We start from the raw sequence: 26,618 nt of genomic DNA on the forward strand, positions 1-26,618 counted from the left end.
CGTTTCATGTGAAAGATCTATATGTACAATTACTAGTATACGTTTCTAGCGTACAAATCACCCTTTTTGTCTCCCAAAAGCGACATGAAACTAGTTTCTAAGTACATTAATTGGACAAAGTTTGTACAACATTGTAGGACTATTTTCTACAAGCTACCCTAGGAGAAAGAGTTGTAAGGATCACGGTGAAGGGATATTACACCCTTAAACTTACCATTTGCTCAGCAGGCGAAAGCAAACAACGAAACGTTGATGAGAATATATTTTTAAACTTGAATGAAAGGTTTATGAGTGGTGCTTTTCCAACTATTGAGTAATTTGTTTTTCTTCATAAATTATCTAAGTTGCACAAGCTTTAGATTAACAGCAACTTGATACTTTTATAAAAGAACTTATTATCGACAGTGAAAGACAGCTAGTAGCACAATAGTCATGATTTTCATACAAGTTTGTTACTGTTACCATTATTTATTAAAACAAACCATATATGAGAGTCAAAACTCATACATTGTACCATACAGAAATTCATCAGAAAAGCTAGGAATTCACATAGTGTAATATTTTTGCAGAAAGCGATCAGCTATCATAAGCAGATTCTCCAAAGCCGATTTTGAAACCAAAGCTGCCGCAAGTAAGCAATTGATTGCTGCTGTCCAATATCCTCAACTTGAGAACATATGAGCCCTGACAGTTCCAAAAGATTGTTAGATATGCCAAAGCCCCACTATGAGAATAAATCAGCCATGTACACCAAATTTCTAATATAGGAGTTGTTAGTCAGATAGCTCAAACAAAAGATTAGACAATTAATTAACATTTTACAAGAACAAAAACTTACTGGGGGAGTGAAAATTGGCAAAGTTTGTTTGTGAGAGAGTACAAAGTTGCCGGCTGGTATAGGACAGGATGTTTCTTGGCACAGATCAATAGTTTCACTGTGCACATGTATCCCAAAGTATGAAACGTCGATCACGACCTCCCCTCCAGAGATAACTTTCTCTGCATGAGGCATTAACTTCAGATTAAAGCAGAAAATGATCACAGTATGACCATAAATCACACAAGACTTGTAGCATTACAATCAAAATTAAAGGACTACCACAAAAGAATGGGCTGTTTGCTTAATAATACTAGAAATGAAAGAAATTAAACAAGGATATATAAGAAGGAATCAAGAAAGGAAAACCAATATTATGTTTGGTTCAAAAGAGGAATAAACCCAATCCCCCATCGATGTGTGGATAGAACAAGATGATGGTCCCTCTGCCTTCAACCCCAGCCACCCAAATAAGTGCCCCCTAGCTTCCATAAACACTGCCTATTAACGTCAACTCACAATTCATCACAAGAAGTACTACCCTCAGCTTTTACAGCCATCCCTGTCCACCGTATTCAGCCCCTTTAGATTACACTTTCTATTTCTAAGAGCACCAAATGGCCTTTTAAAGGTTGAATATGACCAATTTGCTCCAGATTACAGAGACTTAGTGGTCATATTTGAACTGCTATGGATAGCAATTTCTCATCAGTGATACAAATTCAATCCTTGATCAGTTTTATGCAGCAGGTAAGTTTCCGCATGATTTTTATCTCTCTCTGGGTGCCTGGGTGGTGGCCAATACTTTAAATCTCTCATCTTTTTCACTTGACTCAGGAATGGCCACGGGTGGTTTCGTGTAAAAAGGTACATTAAAGTGAGTTAACAACCCATCACTCTTAAAGTACTACCATAGGCCATTAACTGATAAATGATCAGCATGGCTAGAAATGGGGAGTTGTTTTGGGCTTAGAAGTCAGATGAGTGGCCTATGTGGCATTTAGCACTCAGAAAAGTAAAATTGGCTGCGACGGTATTCATGGCAGTGCAATAACAGTGGTGGTGGGATGGTGGCAAACAATTGGGTGGTGGAATCCTTAACCGGGGGTTTTCTTTTTCTTTTTTCATTTTAATAATTATGTTACCCAAGAAAGGGAAAGTTTGATAAAACTTAAGCAAATCAGGATCAAATTCTCTTTCCCTTTGTTGTTACCCCTAAACTGAATAGCCTCTTAGTAGATATTGCTCTCACAACAGCAAAATACTACATCTAAATCAGGAAAGAAACCATTTCCAATTCTAACTCAAGACAAGGGATAAATTCTAACTCTAATCCCTTATAGAATCAGTGTTGCCCCCCACCCCCCCTTATAGAGCCTAGCTTACCTATTTCACATATCACAATGACAACATTGCACCTAATTGTTGAGTTGCTTGAAAAAAACTTGATCTGTTTTATCTCGTAGAGATATATGTATAAGTTGGTGTCAATACGAAGGAAATTGGCCTATTTACACAACAACATAAGCCAGCTAGTTTGACTGCAGTGGAGAAATGAAGACCTCATTGTTGGATTTCCGAGCCAAAGGTTGACTACACTAGAGTTCCCATGAAAATGCAGAGTTAAAGTAAAAACTTATGGGCAATTGGTAAGTAAATGTACCATCCATCATCCCTTTGAAAGATAGGATTTTCATAAATTATCAACTAAACTGTCATATAAGCCAAGTTCCAGGTTCCATGATAATGCAATCACTGATATAAAACACAACTAGAGGACAATATCATGTCATGTCACCATAACAGGATCACTGCATGGCATTGGTGAGTTCAATTTCCTAAAATTCACTTGAGCATAGCAATCGCTCCAAAAACATCGAATCCACTTACTAAATTGAAAATTCTCTAACAGTCAACCAAACATCCAATCCTTCTAAACTAATCACTATCATTCCATTATACTTCCTTCAGGCTTCCAAACTAACATAAACAATATCGAAACCTTAATCCCAACGATATCGCCGACTACATGAACCAAGGTTTTATCTCCTAAAATTGTAACAATGGTCCTTTGATCCTCTCCCTCCACTCCCTTTCATCAAAAGCTATTTGCAATAGTAAACCCAACTTCTCTATATCATTCCTAAATCCTAACAACTTCTAATTTACAATATACAACATTTTGACAGTATAATAACACAATGTTATAGTTTGTATCAAGTTAAAGTATGATTCTTGCATATAAATTAGTTTCACAAAAAAGAGAGAGAACTACCAGAAGAGGCAGAAATACTGAAGACAGCTTCCTTGCCAGGCACAACTGGATCAGGGTTAAATTCAACTCCTTTGACTTCCACAGCATAGTTAGCTTTCTTATCTGCATCAAATTAAAGCTTAATTCTTTCTTATAAATCAAATTAACAAATACCCAGAAAATATTTTATAAAGATTACAACAAACACCCATGATTAGAGATCAAATTCCAAAATTTCAAAGAAAAAAAACCCCAATTAGTAGGGTTTATTAGGATGAACCAAAAAATAAAAAAAGGGAAATTGAGAATGGTAGAATTGAAGGAGTAAATCACCGCATTTTTTAACGGACTTGGCTAAAATAGAAGGAGCAGACAAACAAAGGCAGAGAAAGATGATGACTTGGAGCTTGCAAATCGCCATGAAAAAAAGCTTAGCAAACCTTGGGAGTTCCGTCTCTGAATAATAATGGTGGAAAACTGATGGATTTTGGATTAATTTATTTGCTTATCAAGAAGGTTACTCTACATATATTGTTTTTTCTCTCAATTTTGACGTATAGGTTTGATTGTATGCCTCAAGAAAAGAATTTGATAAGGGGAAAATCCAAGTTTATATGTCATTTAAAAAAAAAAATGGAGTATATTTATCAAATGATTAATCTGTAAATAAATCATCAAGATTATCTCTTTGGTAAATAAAATATGATACAATTTCTTAAATGGACCTGGTTCACACTAATTTATTGTGGACCACTAATATTAGAGAAACTATGATTGTTTTATTAATAAAAAAAAAAGTCACTATAATAAAATGAAGGTCACTATGTTGAAAATAAAAGTCATTTTAGTAATATATAGGCTATAAGAGGTTAATTTTTTTAATAAAATATTTTAGAAGGTCAATATTAATAATAAAGGTCACCATGTTAAAATTAGGGTCATAACGTCGTACACTCGTACTTCAAGTTCACAATAGTATTAAACATTATGCATCTTTTAATAAAGGTTACTATGTTAAAAATAAGGTTACTATGTTAAAAATAAAGGTCACTGTGTTCAATATAATGTCAGTTGCATGTGTATAAAACTCGGGTCCACAATAATATTATTGTGAACCAGGTCCACGCAAGTATTTCTGTTAGTTTACAAATGTTGTTTTGCTTCAAAAAAAAAAAAAAAAGTTTACAAATGTTGTTTAATCCCTCAGTCCTTTTATTATAGTCTCATTCTCTTTATTATATAGTAATAAATGTTGGGAGTTTAATAAAAAAAAGGGTATAATATCAGTAATCGTTTTAATTAATTTTTTCGGGAGAAAGCTTATAACTGGCCATTTGTTATCATAGGAATCACCTTGGTAGTTTGTACCCTCAAAGTTGTGAGCTCCATAATTACTGGATCCAACCTGGCACATTAGTTGATGAAGATTTGACATTACAAGAAGGCATCAAATAAACGCTCGTTCTTCTTGAAATTAAACACAGTTAAAAGCGACAATTCTTGTGTCATCAACTCTATCAAGCGGCAATAAAAGATCTTGTTAACTATATTTAGCATAAATGATGATGTGGAGAACCGAGAAAGATCATGTAAGTTTTAAGAATGAGTGACCATATTTAGAGGCAAATTAAGCATCAAATTTCATAGTTAATTACGACTATAATTACCATATAAATATATAATGTTTTACTGGTTTAACTAGTGTAATTTGCCCTCCTTCATAATTCAAAAGGATGAGTTAGGTTGATCTTATTGTGGAGATCGGTCTAGTTTGTATTTCAATTCCTTGTTATAAAACTACACTAAAATGGGATGTGTGCCATTTATTTTAGTTGATAGTTGGTACATATATGAGTAATGATTTTTATACTCTTAGTCTTAGCTGATTTATTCTATGCCACAATTTTTTGATTGCTTCATTTCCAATTTGTTCCCTCTGTTTAGCTAGACGTGCCAGTATCAATAACATTACTAAAATTAAAAAAAAAAAACACACACACACATTACTATGGAAATCAAGTCATCTTCATTCCTCTGTTTAATCAAGCAATTAGCAATATACATCTTCATTTCTCTGTTTAGGCATGCGGTACATATACATCTTAATAAATTCTTAATTCCTCTATCCTCAAAATTCATGTTTAATAATTGAAACTAATGTACATTACTATATTCTTAGAGCCTGTTCTCATTTACTGTGAACTGAACTGATATGAAATTAAGTTGAAGAGAACAGGCCCTTATTGTATGGGTAATTAAAATCAACGGTGCACAATTGTTCTAACATTTTCGTAATGCTAAACCCTCGACACAAAAATTCCTATGTTAGATTTGCATCATATTCATAGATAATCAAGAATAATTATACATATGTATTGTTCTAATATCTTTGTAATGCAAAACACTCGATACAAAAATTTTGGAGCTAGATTGCATCACAATACAATCATAAATGATCCAGAATAATTATACATGTATCTAATATATCTACAAACAAACAAAAAAAAAAAAAAAAAAAAAAAAAAAAAAACCTCCCAACAAAATAAATTTGTAATACAAAACATACATATAAAACATTCATATATTATTAGAGCTACATAAAATACATACTAGATAAATTAAAAGAAGCTAACAGGTTCATCTTACAAGTGAATCATTGCAATCCACAACATCTACACTAGCAGAACAAAACAACAACTTTCTAAAAATAGACTTAATAGCAGAACATGACACTTCCTTCACATTTCTTACAGATTTCTCCTTCTTTTCTTGTTGTGATAATCTCTTCTTACCACCATTCACAACCCTTTCTTTCACTCTCCCTATACACTTTTTCGTCTTTTCGTTCACGCTCTCTTTTCTTGTGAAGGTGTAGCTCCTTAAGTATATCTGCCTACATGATATGCTCTCTACCACCTTTGGCCTTGGGTGGCCGGGACCTCGAAAGCTCACTGACCTTACAAACTCGGCATCCGATTCAGGCCACTTGTAGAGGTTTACATAGGTGGCTCTTACTCTTGTTGTAGGCACCCTTGCATCATCTATGCAACTTGAGATACAAACTGAGCTCATTCTTTATTCTTTTCTTTTTTTCTCTCTATCTTTGATGTTAGGGTATGTATGTCATGATATATAATAAGTATGCTTTTGTTTAATTATAGATGGAAATTGAAGTGAGGCTTAGATTGTAAGTGAAGACATGAAATTGAAAAATACAAGGAAATTATTATTATTATTGAGAGTTATTATGATTGTAGTAACTAGTATTTTCTTGATAAAGTTGCTTGTGAAATAATGATTTGTCATCATGTGTCATGACTGTGTTTTACTCTTGTTTGTGTCATGCACCTAGACCAATTTTAGGGATTAATTTAAATAATTACATGATGTAAAAAGAAATTCAACTTTTTTTTTAAATACTCCCTGCATGTATTAATGCTATTGAATTTAATTGGCTGTACAAAGTACAAATATAAATTCTGATAGTGATCGATAATGAATTTAAATGTTGTCTTGTAAGAAAATACTTGTATTAATCAATGATAATGCAACTGCATCCCAAACAATTTTGTTTTCCTTCTCATTTTATGGATATGAGAATTTCGTTACATATATGGAGTATATACATATTAGCTCAATATAAATATAACTATCATCAATTTATCATCGTCTATGATCGCCAATTAAACTAGCCAGAAATCCAGAATCATATCCTATAAAACCCTTAATTATGAAAGGTTTACAACGAGAAGAATAACTTTGAAAAGGAAGTATCACATAAGTTTGCAAAATTTGGTTCAAAATCTATGTCTGTCTAACTAAATTGTAGCATGATAAATATTGCAAAAAGTTATAAAAAAAATTAATATTATTGGTATTTTAACTAACCAAAATTTTCACACAAATTTCAATCATATACTCAATATTTAAGTATTTCCAAAAAAAAAAAAAAAAAAAAAAAAGAAAAAAACTCAATATTTAAGGACGAATTGAAAAAAAGTAAGGACTATTTAATTGACAATTAGTCAATTACGTAGACATGTACTCCATACTCAATATAAAATGGATTGATTAAAAATGGAAAAGGGCGGTGTCTTGGCAGCCATATATGCACTCAATAACTCACGCAATCAATTCTCCAGCTGGGCGCATTATAATGCATAACATGCTTTTGCTGGTTAAACCATGATATCAACCAACTTTTAAAAGATTGCTATACCTAATTACCTATAATTAACGCACGACACAGCAAGGTACCTATCATACGTAGGGGTATTCTTAGCATGCTAAACTGCTCTAGCTAAACATTGACAAACATAAACAGCGATTAAGTTAAATATTGAATTAAAGACCTGTTCACTTCAGCTTAATTTCATTTCATCTCAGTTCAGTTCAACTATTCATTTCAGTTCAGTTCAGCTCCAATCAGTTCAGTTCAGTTCAGCTCAATTTAATAAATGTGAACAGATCCCTGAAATCGGTTATAAATGCCTTTTTAGGTGAAAAAAGTCAATACATTGCTAGGCTCAAACAAGAGAAGCTAATATAGTCTTTCTTTAACATTTTTTAAGTGTTTAAGAAAAACAAGTAATGTAGACGTGATTTGATTGATCAATTTATCGGTAACAAATGTCTAACATCGAAGGGGATCAATGCCAATCCAAAGAGATCGAAAGTTCAAAACATCCACCTTTTTCTCTAACCTACAAGGCTACAGACAAGGAGCATTCTCTTTTGTCACGTTGAATCAAAATCATTGCATTTAAATGCATAAAGTTAAAGCTATAATTTCCTTAAGCCTGACCCTGAAAAAAGATAAAGTAAAAGACAAAAAAGATTGTTAGTTATGAAACAAGAACAACAGTACATTGCTACACCTGAGCTCTGCCAATTAAAATGCCGAAAATTCGAGCTTCTTGCAGTTCTAGAAGAAGCAGCAATTTTTGCAAATTCCTCGCTGTCATTCATAACAATCCTCCTCGTATGTTTCAACATTTTGTGCAAATTTTTACTCCTACTCGTTTACATTTTAAAACACGGATTTAGTTGTCATATTACAATATAAACTACACAATCAACATGACAATTTTTTAGCTGCTGCTTCGTAGTACACTATAATTAGTTAATTACACACTTTTTTGCTACACCTCGAAGCTTAGCTTGTATACATGTGTTTGATCAATCAATTGTTCTAATGAGCTACTTTCTTACTCACAGGTCAAGTAAGCTTGTTGAAGCGCGTATCATACAAGGAGCTAGATCGTGCCACAGATGGGTTCCGAAGAATTATTACATGTGACTCTCAAAGCATAACTTATGAGGCTAAATTTCGAGATGGCTCAGTTGCTGTTGTGAAAGAAGTAAGAAGCACGGATAAAGGAAATGAGGTCTTTGATAAGGAATTGCATCTTCTAGGCCGGTTGCATCATCGACATGTTGTAGCACTTAGAGGATATTCTGTTGGTCGTAAAAGGTCTGATCCAACTCATGTTCATTTTAGTCATATTTATAATACAAGATTAGTAGTACTCTGCACCCTGCAGTATGTTTTTGTATGCATGAATTATACAATGCAGCATATTTGAAGCATTTTATAACTTCAATTTCGTCGATACATACACTACAGAATGATTGTTGATTATCATTACTAATCTGTAACAAAGATAGAAAAGTGTTGAATATTCGCGCATGTAGTGAAGTAAGGTGGTAGGATACTAGGAGACTGATGTAATTTTGTGTGATTTTCCCCAACCTGTCATTTCAGTTTCCTAGTTTTCGAGTGCACTGCAAAGGGAAGTTTGAAGGATCACCTGAATGGTAATTTCTGTAGAACTCATGCAATTTGGAAGCATTTATCTTTGGCAAATTTCTGATACTTTAGCATAACAGATCCCCTGAAGACTCCTCTGAGCTGGAAGACTAGAGTACAGATAGCCATCGGTGTTGCTGCTGCGCTGGTGGGTAGATCTTCTTCAGTTCTTTTTCATAAATATATCTCACTGCATACATAATTAGTCTTATGTAAGGTTGCTCATAGACGGGAACCTTAGTCGAGGCACTATGATCATGATATATTGATAATGATTGTGAATTTGTGAATATTGTGATTGTGTTATTGTAACTAAGGGTATTCCCATGTATCACAATCTTGCATTTTGCAGGAGTATCTGCAATTCTTCTGCGAGCCACCAGTAAAACACATCTCTATCAGTTCGAGCAATATTATCTTGGATGAGAAGTTGGTTCCAAAGGTGAGAACACTGATGAAAATTATCGGTTCTGCTCCCAATACTAATTTCGTTAGGCTTTCTGAAATATCAGTTGTTTCTTTGACACAGCTCTCGAATATTGGTTGTCTGTGCTAAGAAGGTGAGCATCTGTTGCATCTGAAAACAATGTAGATTGTAACTTAATAACAATTTACCAACTTTAACCAGAGTCTTTGACTTGTTCGGTTCTACTGCAGAAAGGGCAGATGTAATTCCTCAATATGGTGCATTACTACTTGAGCTAATTACTGGAGAATCTTCGCCTAAGGAGAGTGCTGATGTGATACAGTGGATCCGTGAATTGCGCTCCAACTTATCCATGCATAACATAATTGATCCAGACCTTGGAAACAGTTATAATTTCAAAGAGCTAAGGGACCTTTTAAGCGTTGCAAGATTGTGTATAAAAGTTGAGAATACACAAGCCTTCACTATTTCACATATTTTTTGGTACCTTCAAAAGAGGTTTGGTAATGCTAGTAACTAGTGTACTGTAACTCTGAAACTTATGTTAATATATGTATATGCTGACAATGCTATTTGCAATTCTGCCGGTGTTGAGGTAGTGATTGTTGTTGACGGATATGTTTGTGTAAAACGGTAGAAGGTATGGTCGTATGGATGTACGATAGATGTCACATTGTTTGTAGCTCAGTGATAGTGAATTTAAGTGACAGGCTACACAATTTCTTTGAGCATCCTCACCCTTTTCAGCATAATGGCTAAATAGTGAGAAGTTAGTGCCTCACTTATTACAGATTTATGTTGCTTATGTTAACGTGAAGAGTTTTTATACTCCAGGCCACAAGCATTTTCTAGAAGCAGTTTAGGCTAGATCATCAGATAGTTGAAAACTTTAAAACTGAAAGATTAACTTTAATTTCTTTATAGTTCAACTTACTGTTACTGGTACATATTCTATAACTCCTACTTGTATGCAGCAACTAAAGTACACCCAGCGATAAACTCAAAATTTCCACAAATAGGAGTACTACAGATAGAAATAAGGCAAGGACTTAAGTTTTCCAAGCACAAACACTAAATTTAAAGGCATTTTAAAGTCATACAACGGTAGCCATTAGATCAATAAAATCACTGTTGAGCACACTGGACCCTCTGACCCCCAGCAGGTTCGTCATCTTCATCATATGCCTCCTGCTGTGCCTGAGCTTGCTTCCTTTTCATTTCTTCTTCAATGTTGACATTGTGCAATGTTGTCTCTTCACATTCATCCAACTCCATGTCTGTGAGAGCCATCGATGGCTTAGGTGGAAGGATCGCTTCCAATGCTTTAACCTGATCAGGGTTCAAAGAATCGGGGAACTCCACTGTGAAATGGATGTACATCTTGCCCTTCATGAATGGCCTCTGGTAAATTGGCATACCCTCATCATCAATTGCCTTGAATTGATCTGCTCAGACATACCAACCAAAAAAAAAAAAAAAAAAAAAACGCATTTAGTAGTGATTTGGGATGATCAAAATTGAAATATCGTCATTCTACTTAAATTCAAAATGCTCAGGTTGAATAAACTTGAACGTATCCAACAAGATACTAACCAGGCTTGATAACTTCTCCTGGATTTGATTTGATGAGAAGTTGCCTTCCATCAAGGTGGGTCAGCACAAATCTAAAGCCACAAAGAGCTTCAGTCAGGCTCAGAGTATGCTCATAAAAGAGATCTTCACCCTTTCTCTTGAACTTAGGATGCTCTTTCTGCTGCAGGACAAAGACGATATCTCCGGTGACAGTATCAGGCTGCAGATAAATAGAGAAAAGGCGTAAACTATCAGCCAACAATCTATATAAACTATATCAAACCAACAGCAAAGAAAAGTTTATGACATACAGCTTCGTCAGCCTCTCCAGGGAAAGTAATTTTCTGTCCATGTTGCATGCCCTTCTCCACAACAACCTCCAAGACCTTCTTCTCCTGCACAACCTTCTCCCCTTTGCACTGAGGGCACCGATCTTTGTCATTAATTGTCTCTCCAGTTCCTTTGCATTCATTACAAGGGTGCTGCATCTGCTGGATCATTGAGGGGCCCAGATGTCTGATAGACACCTTCATACCAGTACCTTGACATCCAGAACACTTCATGGAAGCTCCAGATTTTGATCCTTTGCTGTTACATGTATAAATAACAATTAAGTTAGGAATGGATCAACAAATGGGAGACAAAGCTCTGAAAACAAATCATACATAAACTTACCCAGTACACTTCGAACATATTACATTGCGAGAGAGGGAGAGCTTCTTCGTCGTCCCAGTAAAGAGATCTTCAAGTGATACCTTCAGAGGATGAACTACATCCTCTCCCCGTCTTTGCCTTCTTCCTCGGCTACTACCACCACCACCTAATCATCAACAATGAATTACATGATCAATAATTGCTACATTGCACTGTATAGGATTAGCAACCCAAAAAAAAGGAAACAGGCATGAGGCATGACATAAAACCAAACTATTCAAGTGATTGCTAATTTGCTATAGGCTCCTTACCAAATGGACTTCCTCCAAAGAAGGACTGGAAGATGTCGAATGGATCGTGCATGCCGCCACCTCCACCCATTCCTTCCTTAAGTGCATCCTCACCATATTGGTCATAGATCTCACGCTTTTCAGGATCACTGAGGACCTCATATGCATGAGCTAGCTCTTTAAACTACATCATACAAAAACCATGCCCAACTTTAGTTTCCCTAATTAACTTTGGCAATTCAACACAGGCTTCTTACTATAAAGATCATCACTACAGCCGAGTCGAGTCATAAACCCCAGCGTTCAATAACATATTCCTAAGCCTACAATGTCTAAAGCATTCCAAAATACTCCTACCCATCCACAATCAAAAGTTATAGTCTTAATTACGAGGGATTGGTAACGTTACAACTAATTTCCAGAAATTCTAATTTCTAGTTAGCAATTGAATGCTTGAATATCATGTAACAAGTGTACTCCATAATGTCGAATCAAGTATCATTCCTATAGCTTCCATCTAAAACCCTGGCAGTCAATCAATTATTTAAGCTCGAAATCGGCTTCAATACTATTCATTGACTTCCATTACCCCCTTCCTCTCCATAAAGACCAATTTTGAATCATTGATTGGAGGCAACATTTTATAACCAACTCCAATTCACCAGCTATGTTCAATTGTTCATCAACTAAATCCTATATAAACTTCAATTACTTCATCAATAGCAACAATACACTGCTATACAATTATGTTGAACTCATATAACACTGAACATCTACAATTGATATCCCCTTCATCCAAATCATACCCAACAACAACATCAATAAAATAAATTCGATCACAATTCAAAACAATCATAACATCTAATCCAATCAATCCTAACATTATGCATCTCAATACAATCATAGTTCATAATTTAAGTTTCATAATTCAAAACCATCAAAAAATTCCATCTAACAACACCCATAAAAATTAAACCAAAACCCACAATTCAAAATCATAAACATTCACCAATTAAACATCCAAAAATTCAAAAAAGTGCACAAACCTTCTCGGGATCACCACCCTTATCAGGGTGATTTTTAATGGCGGCTTTTTTGTAAGCCCTCTTCAAATCTTCAGGAGATGCATCTTTTGGCACACCCAAGATCTCATAATACCTGGTGTTATCACTCTTCTTTGGTGCTCTTCCAAACATCTTTTCTCTCTCCTAAAAGTTGAACTTTCAGAGGTGAAGAACAAACAAGTACACAATTTTTCCTGAGAATTCTTGTTATTTTGGAAATTTACTTATATAAAGGGGTTTTCTGGCTTAAGATTTTTGGGTTTAATTTTTTATTTTTAATTTTTGGACGGTTAAGATTGAAGGGTTAAGAGGAAAGTAAAGTTTTAAAGCCGTTGATGTTGCGATGTATTGGTAATTTTGGAAAAGAAAAAAAAAAAGGAAGGGTCTAGAATTTCTAAATTAATTTTCTCTACTTTATTTGGAATTCTAGATGGTTCTGTAGAGGTCTAGGTCTCCCCTTATATTTGGAAACGTTTTAAAAAAAATAAAACAAAAAATAAATACCTTGCTTCCTTGATATTTCTTTCCCTTTGCCAACTCTCCTTGGTTTTTTTGTTGTCCGTGTTGATTCCACCTCAAACTTGTCAACTACAAATGTGATGACTGATGAAATTGCCTTAATTATTACTGAGTATCTTTCGTTTTTTTTCAAAAAAAAAAGACTTAATTATTACCTAGTCATATAATACTATAGGGGTTAGAATTGTCAAAAACATTCTTGAACAAGTTCATTGCGGGTGTGTAATCTTCATCTTATTAGACTTGAACTTATCTAAACAAGCTCAGATCTTCAGGTCAACGCTTAAAAGTAAAGGGGGAAAGTAAGGGGAACCCCCCTACTCCCAAGCAAATGTAGCTAGTGAAACTCGAACTCGTGACCTCAAAATCACAAGGTGAGTTCTCCACTAACTTTACCAAGCTTGCTTGGTTAATATATATGATGTATAGCTCGCTAAATTATGGTTGGAAAAATCAATGAAATACTCACATTGTTTATTTCCAATTATCCTATTTTGCCATTGCACGTATTTTGTCTATAACTTTGGAGTACAAAATATTTGATATTTGTAATGCATATTTAAAATGAAATAATCAAAACCCCACTTAGGGCTGGTTCATTTTAGCTTAATTTCAATTCGGTGCAGTTCAATTCAACTTCAATCAGTTCAGTTCAGTTCAGTTCAGCTCCAATCAGTTCAGTTAAGCTCCAATCAGTTCATTTCAGCTTTAATCAATTCAGTTTATTTCAGCTCCTAATTTTTTTCTCACAGAAAAATATTCATTTCAAGTCCATTCAGTTCAGCTCCAATCAGTTTAGTTAAGTTCAACTCCAATCAGTTCAGTTCAGTAAATGTGAACATGCCCTTAATTATGTTTTCCCATATATTGAAATAAATTATAAAATTTACTCAAATCATACATAATAATAACAAGATTCCAAAATTTCCAACAATACAGTTGCTTAAATTTCCAATATCCTAAATTATATATGTACGGGCAAACGTATATAATAATATTAAAATTAAAAATGAGGTGAAAATGATGTGGAGTATGGAGTATGGAGTATTAAATTAGTTAGTACCTCTAACTTCTTTGACTCCATTCGTAACATATAGTTGTGATGTATTCCATTCATGAAAGGGTACCTTTTTTTTTTTTTTTTTTTTTTTTTGAAAACAAGCTAAGCCATATAGTTGTGAACTTGTGATGTATTCCATTCATGAAGAGTACTTTGGTACAAGCAAACAGGTATAAATGTGAGACGTTAGTACTAAATTGTAGTATGTGCTTATTTGGTAAATTCCTTGTTTTTGTTTGGCAAGGCAAGTAATTTCCACCTGTACTATCATTCCTTGAACGGTTGTGAAACTTCTGTCCTACTAAGGGCCTGTTCACATTCACTTAATTTTAGTTCAGTTCAGCTCCAATCCGTTCTATTCAGCTTCAACCAGTTTAGTTTAGTTCAATTCACTTCCTAATTTTCCACTCTCATAAAATATTTATTTCAGCTCAGTTCAATTCAGCTCCAATCAGTTCAGTAAATGTGAATAGGCCCTAAACTCTACCAGTACAATTTACTCCGCAATATTTTAATCCATGTGGAAGACTCGTAAAATAAACTCTCTCAAATTCTTAAAGATCGTTTTATTCTTAAAGCACTTCTTAAATTGTTTAACTAGTGAGTAGCCCGCACATTGCTCCGGGATACTACTTTTATAGTTGTGCAGTTTCAATACTTTTATAGTATTATATTATTTAGTGCGCAACATTAAAACATAATTAGCTATTAGTCTAGATGGTTAGACAATAATCTCTCTTCCAAGAGGTCTAGTGTTCGAACCTTGTCATACGTGGCGTAGAGACATTTTTATGATTAGATTATCGCGAGAGTATAAACTATAGAGTGGCTGAGTGGATTTCGTGTTACATGGAAATAGGGGTGAGCGTAGCAGGGTACCCTGTAAAAATATCAAGACCCGGAACCGGAACCTGTTGCAACAGGTTCCTAAAAATAGGAACCGGAACCTGTTGCAACAGGTTCCTAAGAATTGGGAACCGGAACCGGAACCTGCAGGTTCCGGTTCCTAAACAAGGTACCCTGTCTGTCAAAGTAATCTTAATAATTACTTGATAAATTGTGACAAATTTATTTTTTTTAAAATAGATGATCACAATAAAATCTTACAACTTTAGTATAGTACTTCAAATATAACAAACCAACACTAATTGTCTAGAATATTTAATACCATATAGGTTCCGGTTTTATGTACCCTATAGGAAACCTGTACTAACAGGGTACCCTACAGGTTCTAGATCCAAAATTTTATTACCCGGAACCGGAACCTGTTGCAACAGGTTCCTAATTTTATTACCCGGAACCGGAACCTGATCAACAGATTCCGGGTTTGAAACCTGCGGTTCCGAACAGGTTCCGGTTCCAAATCAGGTACCCTGAATATTTGCTCACCCCTACATGGAAACCCGTGATTGACTCATTGGTTGCTTGCTTAAGAAAACGACTTGTCATCTTCTTTAACCGAACCCACCACCCCCACCACCAAACGACGTCGCATTTCCAGGCGCATTTTAGCCTTCACACTATAGTATAGAGTATAGCATCATTCTCTCTCCTGCTTTTTTGGCTTTCTGGGTATTTTAATGGAATTGTCAGAAGATACCTCCTTTAAAATCCCAGGTTATAGATAGAATAACAAGGAAGATTGAATGATTAGAGTGATGGGTTTCAAATAGAATTTCCGTACTCTCTTGTTTTGTTTCAATTATACCCTCTTCACATTCTTTGTAAAGTCCACTCTTTTTTTACTTCTTCAGCTCCAACTTCAATTCTGGTGAGTTTTAATTACTGATTTTAGTTTCTGAATTTTGATTTCATTGGTTGATTAATTAGATTTTTGGGGCTAGTTTCAGTTATGGGATCTGTCGATCTATTGTGTTTGAATCATAAAATTAATTAATGTATTGGGGTTTTGAGTTATCTTGTTGATTTGGGGTTTACTTACTGATTACTCCCTGCTTGATTAGGTTTGAAAATTACTTGATTAGGATTGAAATGGGGATTTATGGAAATGTTCTACTTAAGGAGAAGTAGATTCACTGGGTTTGAATAAATGGGTATTTGAAATTTACTTCATTTTGAACATGCTGTAATAAATTTGTGATGGTTATCTGTGTTCATTTTAGGGCTTTTGATGTTGATTGGAAGCTTAATTTGAATTTTGCATGATTGTTCACTGGTTTGTATTCTCTTGACATGAACAATAGTTGCATTTTCTGTTGCATGCGGAATTGTGGCACTAGGATGGGGCTGCTTCTTGCCATTACTATGTGATGTTGTTACACTATAGCGGTCTACTTTCGTGTCGCTTCTAATGTTAATTGATTAATAGCAATGTATCACTGATTGTTATTTTGAATGTGGGTGTTTCTTCTCAGTTATTTTTTGCTGGAGTGTTTGAAAAACCAATTGTTGCTATGATTGCCATTTCTAAGTAAGAACTGCCTATTTTGATTAGTATTTGAATTAGGAAAGGTGAGAATTATTCGACAAACTGGTGTAGTGCTAGGGCCGCTAGGCATTGTAGTGGTTGCTCAAGCTTACACCAACACAAATATATGGCGGTCCATGATCAGTCTCCCTAGATTATTTGTAGATGAATTTAACTCCCACCGGGATACTAATCTTTGTTTCAGTTTTTAGGGCTGAATTCCACTGTATATTGTGTGCTTTTTTAATTGTTCATTTGATGCATGTATAGAATGTCTTTAATGGACTTTGGAAGCTGTGTAGCATTTGAATCAAATTGTTATTGTTAGTGGGCAAGGGCGCAAGGCTCCATGGGAGTTGGAGGTGGGAAAAGAGTTAGAAGATGTCCAACCTCAATGTGCCCTAGGGGGGATGGATGAGATTGTGAGAAAGTGAAATACAATTCTTTCCAAGCACAACTGGGCATACATATTATATGCTGAGATACTTATTAACAGTTGTAGTTTTTATTTGCAGGTGAGTCAAGGCTAAGTTGTCAGCTTGTGACATGGGTGTACCTGGGAAATGGATCAAGGCGCTGGTTGGATTTAAGAAATCAGAAAAGTCCCCATCCTCAGAGAAAGATGAAAATGTGGGTTTATTTTCTTCAGCTCATGTTCTCATTTCTGGCCTAGCCTCTCTATTTGGTTGGGATGAACCTGCATGTATTTAAATTTAAATGCCTTTACCCTGCATGTATCTAAATGCCTTCAAACATAATGGTTGAATATTGAAAATGCGAGTATTAACTATCTTTCCTAGCCTTAGGAAGTCAGGAAAAAAGACAAGGTGGATAAGATCTTTTTCCTGTAAGTGTTAAGTGCCATTGTGCCAATTATCTCTTCTCTTTGCTTGTTTCAAATTAGGTAAGAAAAAATGTATAAGGTTGGAGGAGTCCAAAGTTTGGACAATTTGGAAGAGCTCATAAATACTTACATTTGCGTTATTCATAAAAAACTCAGATGTGCAGAATATAGGAACGAGAGTGAGTAAAACTGTAAAAGAAAAACATTCTCTACCTTTTGGCAACAAAGATCTGATAGCTAATATTGTAGTTGTTTAGCTGCTAATTATTTCTCTGCATATTTTATTTAGATTTCTGTAATCTACTATACATATTAGATTGTAAAGCTAGTCATAATTTGCAGTGCAACTATGGCCTGTCTATTTACGACATCAAAATAAATTTGACTCAAAGCAAGGAACATCATGGTTTTTTGGTTGCATTTTTTGCAATTGATACTCTCTTTCAGCTCAATTACTCTATAAGTGATAAGTAAATAGCATACTAAATTTGGTAATATTGTAAAAATGGTGTGTAAGTTATGACATATGTACTTACTGTTAGTCACACGCCCACATGGAGGTCTGATTCAGATGCCAGTTATGGAAGCAAATTTCATCAATCTATTTTCACAAGCTTTGGAGTTTCACTTCTCTTATTACTATTATTGTCTAATGACACACTGATATTGCAGAGAGCAAGAGCTGCTGGTAAATATCGACATCGTAGAAATCAATCTATTGAGATAGATAATCAAACACTTCAAGAAGAACAAGGACAAAATAATGACCTATCTGGGAATGCAAATCTCAGGCCGGTTTCTGATACTGCTACCTCCCCCTCTACTTCTGTCCAAATACCTTGTGAAGCTGAAGAACAGCAGAGAACCAGAGAAGAATGGGCGGCCACATACATACAAACTGCTTTTCGCGGATTTCTGGTACAATATTGTTATGCTTCTTTGATGATTCATATGTCTTCATTCTGATTTACCAGAATTCAAATTGATCTCCTTCTTCTGATACAAAGAGAGGGAAGATTCCTTAAGATGATACAGTGTGGTGGGCATTGTTTTGGTATGCTGCATCTGGATACATGCTCATTTTGGCACCATCTGAAACTCTTTGCATATTTCTGAATATTAATTCTCTTATAATCCTTGCATCATCTCGAGATCAAACTTTTGAAATGTATGACTGTTTGATGCACCCTTCCATATTGGCGGATATGCTCTACTTCTGATGTTGTAATAGCCCTAGATTGCTGGCAATTTAGTTCAAATTGTTTGATACACATATAGGTGAGCATTTTGACCTCTGAAATTGCATTAATAGGCCTGGTTGTATGCTTAGAGGAACTGAAGGCTTGAGGGATATAAAAAATGAGAATAACTTTTCCCCTCTTTGTTGGAATTGATTGCGCAAGGCTCAAGGATCCTTGTTTAGAAACTTAAATATGACTAGTAGGATCCAATGTGTTGAAGTAAGTTTTGCTTGATAGAATGATGTTCCTGAGGATGTATGCATCTGGATGTGCTCTGTGGTCCTACAATTATTTCTTGAACACGGGTAATTGTCGTTGTAAAAGAGAATCTTTAGTGCCTACCTATTTCAGCTTCCCGGTGTGGTAGTGTTTTAATGCCTCAACAAAGTATCCATGGTTAACTGTGATTCTTGTGTTCTATATCAGGCTAAGAGAGCTCTGAGAGCATTGAAAGGATTAGTAAGACTGCAAGCACTTGTTAGAGGGCATGCTGTGAGAAAGCAAGCTGCTATAACTTTACGCTGTATGCAAGCTTTAGTGAGAGTTCAAGCTCGGGTACGAGCAAGGCGTGTGCGTTTGGCTTTAGAAAGTCAAACCGAACAGCAGAAAGCTCATCAACAACTTCTACAGGAAGCACGTGTTCGAGAAATAGAGGTGATTACTTGCTCTATTGTCAAGGGCTATTATCTCTTTGATTGTTTTGATTGGACTGTGATCTGGAAACCTTAATTCATCTCCGGGGTACCACATTTTTAAGCATGATATTACAATATACATGTGGGTAACTAACTATATCCAACATTTGAAAAAAAAGAAAATTTGGAAATCTCTGTTTATTGATTCATGCTTAGTTGGCAAGTGAAATTTCATTATGTTCTTGTCATATAGTGCATTGCAATTTCTCATGTTCAGATTGTCTTGTCACACTTGCCTATCCACATACACGGCTAGTTTTATCACCTCCCTACAATCATTGCTGCATAAGAATTGAAGAAGCAGTAGCTAACAAATTTATTACAAAATTTTAGATATTCATTCCCTTAAATTTGGAATACTGCTAGTAGATTCGATTTGACGATGCATACTATGGCGTTTTATTATCAGTGCTTGGTTTTTGGTAAAGCCTGAAGTGTTTCGAAATAGTAGGATGTTCGCCCATCAAATTAGGCTAAAGCATGACTATATATCTTACTGAATGTTTATGTATTCAGGAAGGATGGTGTGACAGTGTTGGTTCTGTAGAACAAATACAGTCTAAGTTGCTAAAGAGGCAGGAGGCTGCTGCTAAGCGTGAGAGAGCAATGGCATATGCCCTAGCTCATCAGGTATAACTCCATTGATGATGTAACTGATTTTCTAAGTGATTTTTCCTTATTGGTTTGGTTGTAGAATAATACGAAATTGCCGCTGTCTTTAATTAGCTTGTGAAAATGCTCATGTTGTTATGAATGAGAGTAGACAACATGAAGTATGATAGTTCCAATTTGGTCCTGCAGCCATGACCAATGTTTATTTAAATGATACCAAGATTACCAGGCAGAGGGTGTGAATTTTGAACACATGAACTTGTATCTCATAATTTGAAAATCTAATGTGCTGCTTATTTCACAGAGTAATAAATTACCCTTTAAAACTAACCTTTTCCAGTTAATTATACTGTGATTCGAAAGATAACAAAAAATCAGGGAAAAGGTCAATACAGTTATATTAGATAGATATAGAAATTATTTTACAAATCTGAGAAGTGGGGTGGGATGGAGTGAGGTGCAGAAACACTATTCTGCTGGTGTTATCATAGCTGACAGAAAATTTACCCTCAGCATAGAAACACAATCAAATTTGTTATTTGTTTTTGTGTAAAAGTTACTACTCATCATGTGGTTTGCTTGGTGCTTCATTTTCAGTATCTTATTTAGGTGATTAACCTTTGGGTTTGGATCTTATATAGTGGCAAGCAGGATCAAGACAGCTAGCTGCTGCTTCTTCTGGCTTTGAACCAGACAAGAACAGCTGGGGTTGGAATTGGTTAGAGCGATGGATGGCAGTCCGTCCATGGGAAAACAGATTCCTTGACATCAATCTGAAGGATGGTGTGAAGATTCTAGGTAATGAGGATGCTGAAGGTGCCAGTGAGACTAAAACACAGCCGAAATCTTCTGGGAAGAAGCCCCTGTCAGCGAATCTCCCTGCACAAAAATCCGCCCCATCTAACTCTGATGAATCTTCGACTAGCAAGTCTGCGAACACCCAAGATGTGTCCAATTCAGTGTCAGCTAAGCTTAAATCCAAACAAGTTCGTGAAGTTCCCATTGAAGAAGCCAACTCAAGACCTGCCGCTGGCTCACGGTCCCGCAGTAACCCTAAAGAAAGAATGATAGCACAGGATGCAAAGCCCAAAAAACGTTTATCTTTGCCTAATAATGGTACGTTGATGCTTACTTAAACCATGCATCTCTTATGATGCCATCCATCTCTTTTATATACCTATGCGTACCTAGTCATTTGGATCTTAGTTTCTGTAGGTGATGGTAATAATAAAAACTTAGAAAGCATAGGTTGTTCTTTTCCTACTTGGGAACTAGGGCTCTATAGTGCTGTCAAAAAGGGAAAAAATGGAGTATTAAATATAACATTTGATCCTTTCTCAACCACTTGATTTAAGTGGGGTTATATATAATGGGAAATCAAACATTGATTATGCACATAACATCATTTTTTTAGATGGAGTTATACATATTGGTTTCTTAGGTTAAACGTTGATGCATTTGTGATAAATACTTGACCAGGAAATCAAGGAGCACAAACAGCCAAGACAGTTGCTAAAATTGCTGGTAAAAAGAATCCTGGCACACGACAGCCAATCAAGGATAAACCAAAGTCGGATGGAGTTGCTGTAAAGTCTGCCCAACATGCCATTGATGTTTAACTCGACTGCACGCACTTGTGATATACGAAGGCCATCTCGTAAGTTATCAGTTCTCCCATTAGTTGTAAATATAGTGTGGCATGAAGCATGATAGGAGAGGATGATCTTATCTTACTACTAGTGGAACTCCTTTGAGGCTTTGAGTAAGCGTTATAGAGTATATAAGCTCATGCCTTAATATATTGAAATAAACATGGCGGGGACATGCAAGTTTTTTATACTACGTATTTATATTATTTCTTTTTCAAGGTGTTGTATTTTGTGTAATTTTTATTTTTTTTAGCACTTCTAGTTGTAAAATTGTTGTGTAATTTAACGTGTGTAATATGGGCAAAATTAGTCTTTGAATCTGCCTTTGTGTAAATTTACTTGGTGGTGTTCAGTTTTATGCAGTTTTGCAGCTTCATCAATATTTTCCAACAATTTTCCATATACAACAGATTGTACAATGCCCATGGTGCAATTAAGGCTGTAGTGCTGTTTTAATTGTATCTTGTTAGTACACGGACCGAAAAAATATTACGGTTATACCTTACAAGTTACAAGTTATAAACAATGGTACAACCTGTTATACGATAAAGATCCTCCACGCAATATAAAGGAGGCATTAAGATCATAAATTTTTGTGCATTATTTTATTGAATACTCGTATGTAGAAAACATATAAAAAGTGGATGGAGTATCCTTTGTCAAATTTATATCGATCACATATAAGCAATAAGCCTGTCTCTCATGAACTTGTAAAGATTTTGTTTGACTGTGAGAGCATCTCTAATGGTTTAATTGTAGGGACTTGCTTGCTATTAAAATAAAATACCCAACTACATGTTTTCCATCGGAGAAAAAACTTTGAGCAATATGCAAGTAATTGTAGTCCAAACAAGTTACATGCTTGACTGAAAGAGAGACAAATACACTAGCCCTTCATTGGGCATTGTCCACTTATAGGGTAACACGTGTAGAATTTTTTTTTTTTTTTTTTTTTTTTTTTTTTTTTTTTTTTTTTCTTGCAAACTACAAGATGTTGTAGCTTACCATTGAAACACTTTGTTGTTAAAATTATTGTAGATTAAAAATTGATGTGGCAAAGCAAGCTACAGGCTTGCCATTGGATATGCTTGGCTTGTCATTTGGATAGTTTTCTCAAAGGAAAATAAATTAATTAGAGCTAAAAACTAAAATTAATAGTCTCCTAAAAAAAGTTGCAAATTAATATGATTAAAAATTTATTTTAAAAATAGAATGTAGTTATACAAGTACATGGTACAAGCCTCTAATTTTTACTACTGGTTTAAGTAAGTACATTGTTGTATCTATACAGTACAAAGTATGTTGTATATTTTGATGTCATGTATTAAAGTTAGATCTAAGTGAGAATAATTGTGCTCCAATGGTCAAGCTAGTAGCTAGGGATTGTTTAATATTGCAAGTAAGTCCCTAGCTACAAGCCTACAATCATTGGAGTTGCTCTTAGTATTTTTACTCTTAAAAAATACAAGTATGCAACTACGGTACTACTTCTCTATTTCTGCATAAAATTAACTAGTCTAAAAATAATCCCATTTAAACAACTGCTCTGAGTAAAATATGCAACTCTTAATTCAAATTAATAATTCTTAAGCTGAATATATTTATAAAAAAAATAAAAAAAAACCTAATAAGCAATAACTTTCTAAATTACTTCGTATGAAGTATATTTTAGGCAATAACTTCTCTTGTATTTTTTTGGGTGAAAATCATATCTTTTGAATAGCAGAATATATCCCTATATTCTAAGAAATAATAATTTTCCTTTTCCTTGTCATATTCCTAATATACAACTATACAATCCTATGGCTGTTTGACCGCTTCTTTATTAGATTAAATTAATTAATAATTAATAATAATTTAAACCCTATATTATTCTTCTATTTATATAATTATAACAATATAACGTTAAGTATTCATTACCTCTTCCCTTCAAAAACCTTAAACCTTTGATTCTTCAGCCTTAACTTCCCTTAAACAACTTTAACAATGACGGCAAAGCAATTACACGATTTTCCAGCGGAGATTCAATCTATGATTGTAAGTCTAAATCGCATCGTTAATCCAAATCACACCGTTAAACAATTTCAAGATTTTTCAATAAATATTCAGTATAACATCCTCAAAAGATTGCCGGTAAAATCTCTTATACGCTTCATGTGTACCTCAAAATCCATCTATTCCATTGTTACTAATCCAACTTTCGTGGATTTATGCCATTCCACTCCCGATATCGAGTATCATATCTATTCTCGTTGCGATTCCTACGATGAACAAACATTTATGCTTTATAAAGATAAAGATCCGTTCGGTAAAGGTAATGCCGCGATCACATATCAGAAGGAGTTCACTAATGTCCCGGTTGGTGGAAGCCATTATGTTATTGGTTCTTGCCTCGGATTGGTTTGTTTTGCTAATATTTTTCATCACCAAGGTTTAACCCTAATTTTTTGGAACCCGTTTCTAGATAAATCAGTAAGTATCCCTTTCACTCACCTTACCACCAATATAAGATCTCGTGCATTAGGGTTTGGATATGATGGACGGTCTTTAGATTTCAAAGTTGTTAGAATCGGGCTTGTCCCTAATGACAGCAAGCATGTTTGGGCAGAAATATATGCACTCCATTCACATACTTGGAAGATAGTACACGGGTCAATTTCACGTCCCGTATCAAAAATTATGGAGCAAGGTATTTTTACAAACGGGGTTATACACTGGATTTTGGAAATTAAGTCTACACGTAAATATAAAGGGCAAAACACCGATGAGTATGTTATAGTGACATATGATCTAGCCAAAGAAGCTTTTGGAGAGATTAAAATTCCGAAACATATTTTTCATAAATACATGTACCTAACCAAACTTGTTATAAGCGGAGAGGAGAAGCTAGCAATATATCACAACGATAGCTTTTGTAAATTGTGGGTGATGGAAGAGTACGGCGAGAGTGATTCTTGGAAGAAAATTTTTGGCATCAATTGTGGAGATGCATATGGGAAGGTATTGACTAGTCTAGCTAATGGCAACATTGTGGTATCATTCCAACCCCGTTCTTTTCTTTTGAGTGATGGAAAATCGATATTATATAATCCGAAAAATAAATCAGTCCATTTTTTTAAAAAAGAGTTCGCGATGCTTGATTATATAGGGCCTTACGTCGAGAGCCTTGTTTGTCTAGGGCAACAACGTCTTGGTGGATCGTGATGATGATGCTTAGTAAGGAAGATGGTGAGCTCTTTGGTGACTAGATGTTATCTACAATCGTAGCAGTGTTATTTAGTTTCTATTCATGATTTTATTGTAACATAATGTTTGATTATATGATTTCCTAAATATATATTTCAATAGATTATGTCCTTTGTTAGATGATTTTCTTTGTGTATTTTTTAAAGTATTTTTCATTTTTCAAGTGATGATTTTTTTTTTTTTTTTTGTTGGTGGAAAGTTCGAATTTAATGGAATTTAGTCAATTTGATCGAGAATTTAGGGGCCTTTAATTTTTATATCAGTTTCTCAACAGTTGATGCTTAATTATTCCTCTAAATTTTGCACGTCTTAGGGCCTGTTCATATTTACTGAATTGAGCTGAACTGAACTGATTGGAGCTGAACTGAGCTGAAATGAATATTTTATGTGAGAGGGAAATTAAGAGCTGAACTGAACTGATTGGAACTGAACTGAACTGATTGGAGCTGAACTGAACTGAACTGAAATTAAGTAAATGTGAACAGGCCCTTAATATGTAGCTTGTAAAATTAATATGTAAATTTTTTTTACTGCGGAATAGTAATTATAAGCTGACTGGAAATCTTGATCCCTGTTAGTTTAGATGAACTACTACAAGAGGGGGGTGAATGGTAGTAGGTTCCAATCGCGGAACTTAAGCGGAAATAAACAATTAAAGCGTAAAGGAACTTAAAGCACACATCAAGTTTTACGAGGAAACCATCCAGTGCCCAACTGAAAGTAAAACCTCGGCCCTATTGGGACTTATAAACAAATTCCACTATAATAGGCAACTCTCCTAGTACAACCTATTACACAGACCTTTGCTTTGCAAGTTCCACCACGGACACTTGACTCTATGATAGGACACTTCCTACCAGACCTAAGACACTTCTCAGGACCCTTTTTCTCCCCTTACCCAGGACACTTCCTAGGTGACCCAAGACACTTCTCAGGTTCCTTTCACTCACTGTGCACTCACAGCCACCACTCGAATTTTACGAGATTTCAAACTCATCACTTGCGTGAATTTAAGAGAATTCACAATCTCACCCTAAAATACAAAACACTCAAAAACCCTTTTTCCCATTACAAGATCTCATTGAATATCCCTAAATACATATCTATGAATAAAGAGATAAAACTAATATGTTGGACACTCGAAATCTGTCTGGAACTCACTGGACGTACTGTAACCAAAACCTGATAGGAACTTTGACCAGGAGGACTGACTTAGCTTTGTGGTGAAGGATAAAACCATTAAGCACGACCACTACACTTCGTCAGCCTCAACTTTGAATGAATACATATAAGCATATTTATAGTACACTCGAATTATTCATTTCATCTTGAAAAAGATAGATTTTCTGAAAAGATAAGTTTAAAAGATATTTTCTACAAACAAGTTTTCCGAAAATATATCTTTTTGTTAAGAATAAAATCTGTTAATAATAATAA

At 34.9% G+C, this 26,618-nt stretch overlaps 6 protein-coding genes across 7 annotated transcripts; 3 read left to right on the top strand and 3 right to left on the bottom strand.

Moving 5' to 3' along the window:
* Window positions 1-371: 371 nt before the first annotated feature.
* On the bottom strand, window positions 372-3,618 carry LOC145618042 (uncharacterized). The gene is made up of 4 exons (XM_081672819.1): window positions 3,405-3,618; window positions 3,093-3,194; window positions 839-999; window positions 372-684 (listed from the first exon to the last, which is right to left on the bottom strand). Exons 1-4 carry the CDS (start codon window positions 3,490-3,492, stop codon window positions 577-579), a joined length of 459 nt encoding a protein of 152 aa, XP_081528945.1. The 5' UTR covers window positions 3,493-3,618; the 3' UTR covers window positions 372-576.
* A 2,090-nt stretch (window positions 3,619-5,708) lies between these two features.
* LOC145616210 (uncharacterized) lies at window positions 5,709-6,143 on the bottom strand. The gene has a single exon (XM_081670904.1). It carries the CDS (start codon window positions 6,141-6,143, stop codon window positions 5,709-5,711), a length of 435 nt encoding a protein of 144 aa, XP_081527030.1.
* Window positions 6,144-7,885: 1,742 nt separating this feature from the next.
* LOC145618552 (putative receptor-like protein kinase At1g49730) lies at window positions 7,886-10,026 on the top strand. Of its 2 annotated transcripts, XM_081673325.1 has the most exons (7): window positions 7,886-8,052; window positions 8,289-8,544; window positions 8,836-8,888; window positions 8,961-9,028; window positions 9,233-9,322; window positions 9,410-9,440; window positions 9,538-10,026. In XM_081673325.1, exons 1-6 carry the CDS (start codon window positions 7,968-7,970, stop codon window positions 9,434-9,436), a joined length of 579 nt encoding a protein of 192 aa, XP_081529451.1. In that variant the 5' UTR covers window positions 7,886-7,967; the 3' UTR covers window positions 9,437-9,440; window positions 9,538-10,026. The 2 variants fall into 2 exon arrangements, with proteins under 2 accessions (XP_081529451.1, XP_081529450.1); XM_081673324.1 differs by having other exon boundaries at window positions 9,233-9,440.
* A 177-nt stretch (window positions 10,027-10,203) lies between these two features.
* Window positions 10,204-13,132, bottom strand: LOC145616306 (dnaJ protein homolog ANJ1). The gene is made up of 6 exons (XM_081671005.1): window positions 12,870-13,132; window positions 11,845-12,007; window positions 11,555-11,699; window positions 11,191-11,467; window positions 10,901-11,099; window positions 10,204-10,752 (listed from the first exon to the last, which is right to left on the bottom strand). Exons 1-6 carry the CDS (start codon window positions 13,017-13,019, stop codon window positions 10,433-10,435), a joined length of 1,254 nt encoding a protein of 417 aa, XP_081527131.1. The 5' UTR covers window positions 13,020-13,132; the 3' UTR covers window positions 10,204-10,432.
* Window positions 13,133-15,998: 2,866 nt separating this feature from the next.
* Window positions 15,999-22,311, top strand: LOC145618000 (protein IQ-DOMAIN 5-like). Its single transcript, XM_081672776.1, has 7 exons — window positions 15,999-16,237; window positions 17,410-17,524; window positions 18,411-18,656; window positions 19,406-19,633; window positions 20,191-20,304; window positions 20,928-21,402; window positions 21,766-22,311. Exons 2-7 carry the CDS (start codon window positions 17,441-17,443, stop codon window positions 21,903-21,905), a joined length of 1,287 nt encoding a protein of 428 aa, XP_081528902.1. The 5' UTR covers window positions 15,999-16,237; window positions 17,410-17,440; the 3' UTR covers window positions 21,906-22,311.
* A 1,610-nt stretch (window positions 22,312-23,921) lies between these two features.
* Window positions 23,922-25,139, top strand: LOC145616211 (F-box/kelch-repeat protein At3g23880-like). The gene has a single exon (XM_081670905.1). The coding sequence runs from the start codon at window positions 23,922-23,924 to the stop codon at window positions 25,137-25,139; it is 1,218 nt and encodes a 405-aa protein (XP_081527031.1).
* The last annotated feature ends 1,479 nt before the right edge of the window (window positions 25,140-26,618 follow it).

The sequence above is a fragment of the Chenopodium album genome, chromosome 26 (assembly GCF_948465745.1).
Source record: "Chenopodium album chromosome 26, dcCheAlbu1.1, whole genome shotgun sequence".
NCBI classification, from domain to species: Eukaryota; Viridiplantae; Streptophyta; class Magnoliopsida; order Caryophyllales; family Amaranthaceae; genus Chenopodium; species Chenopodium album.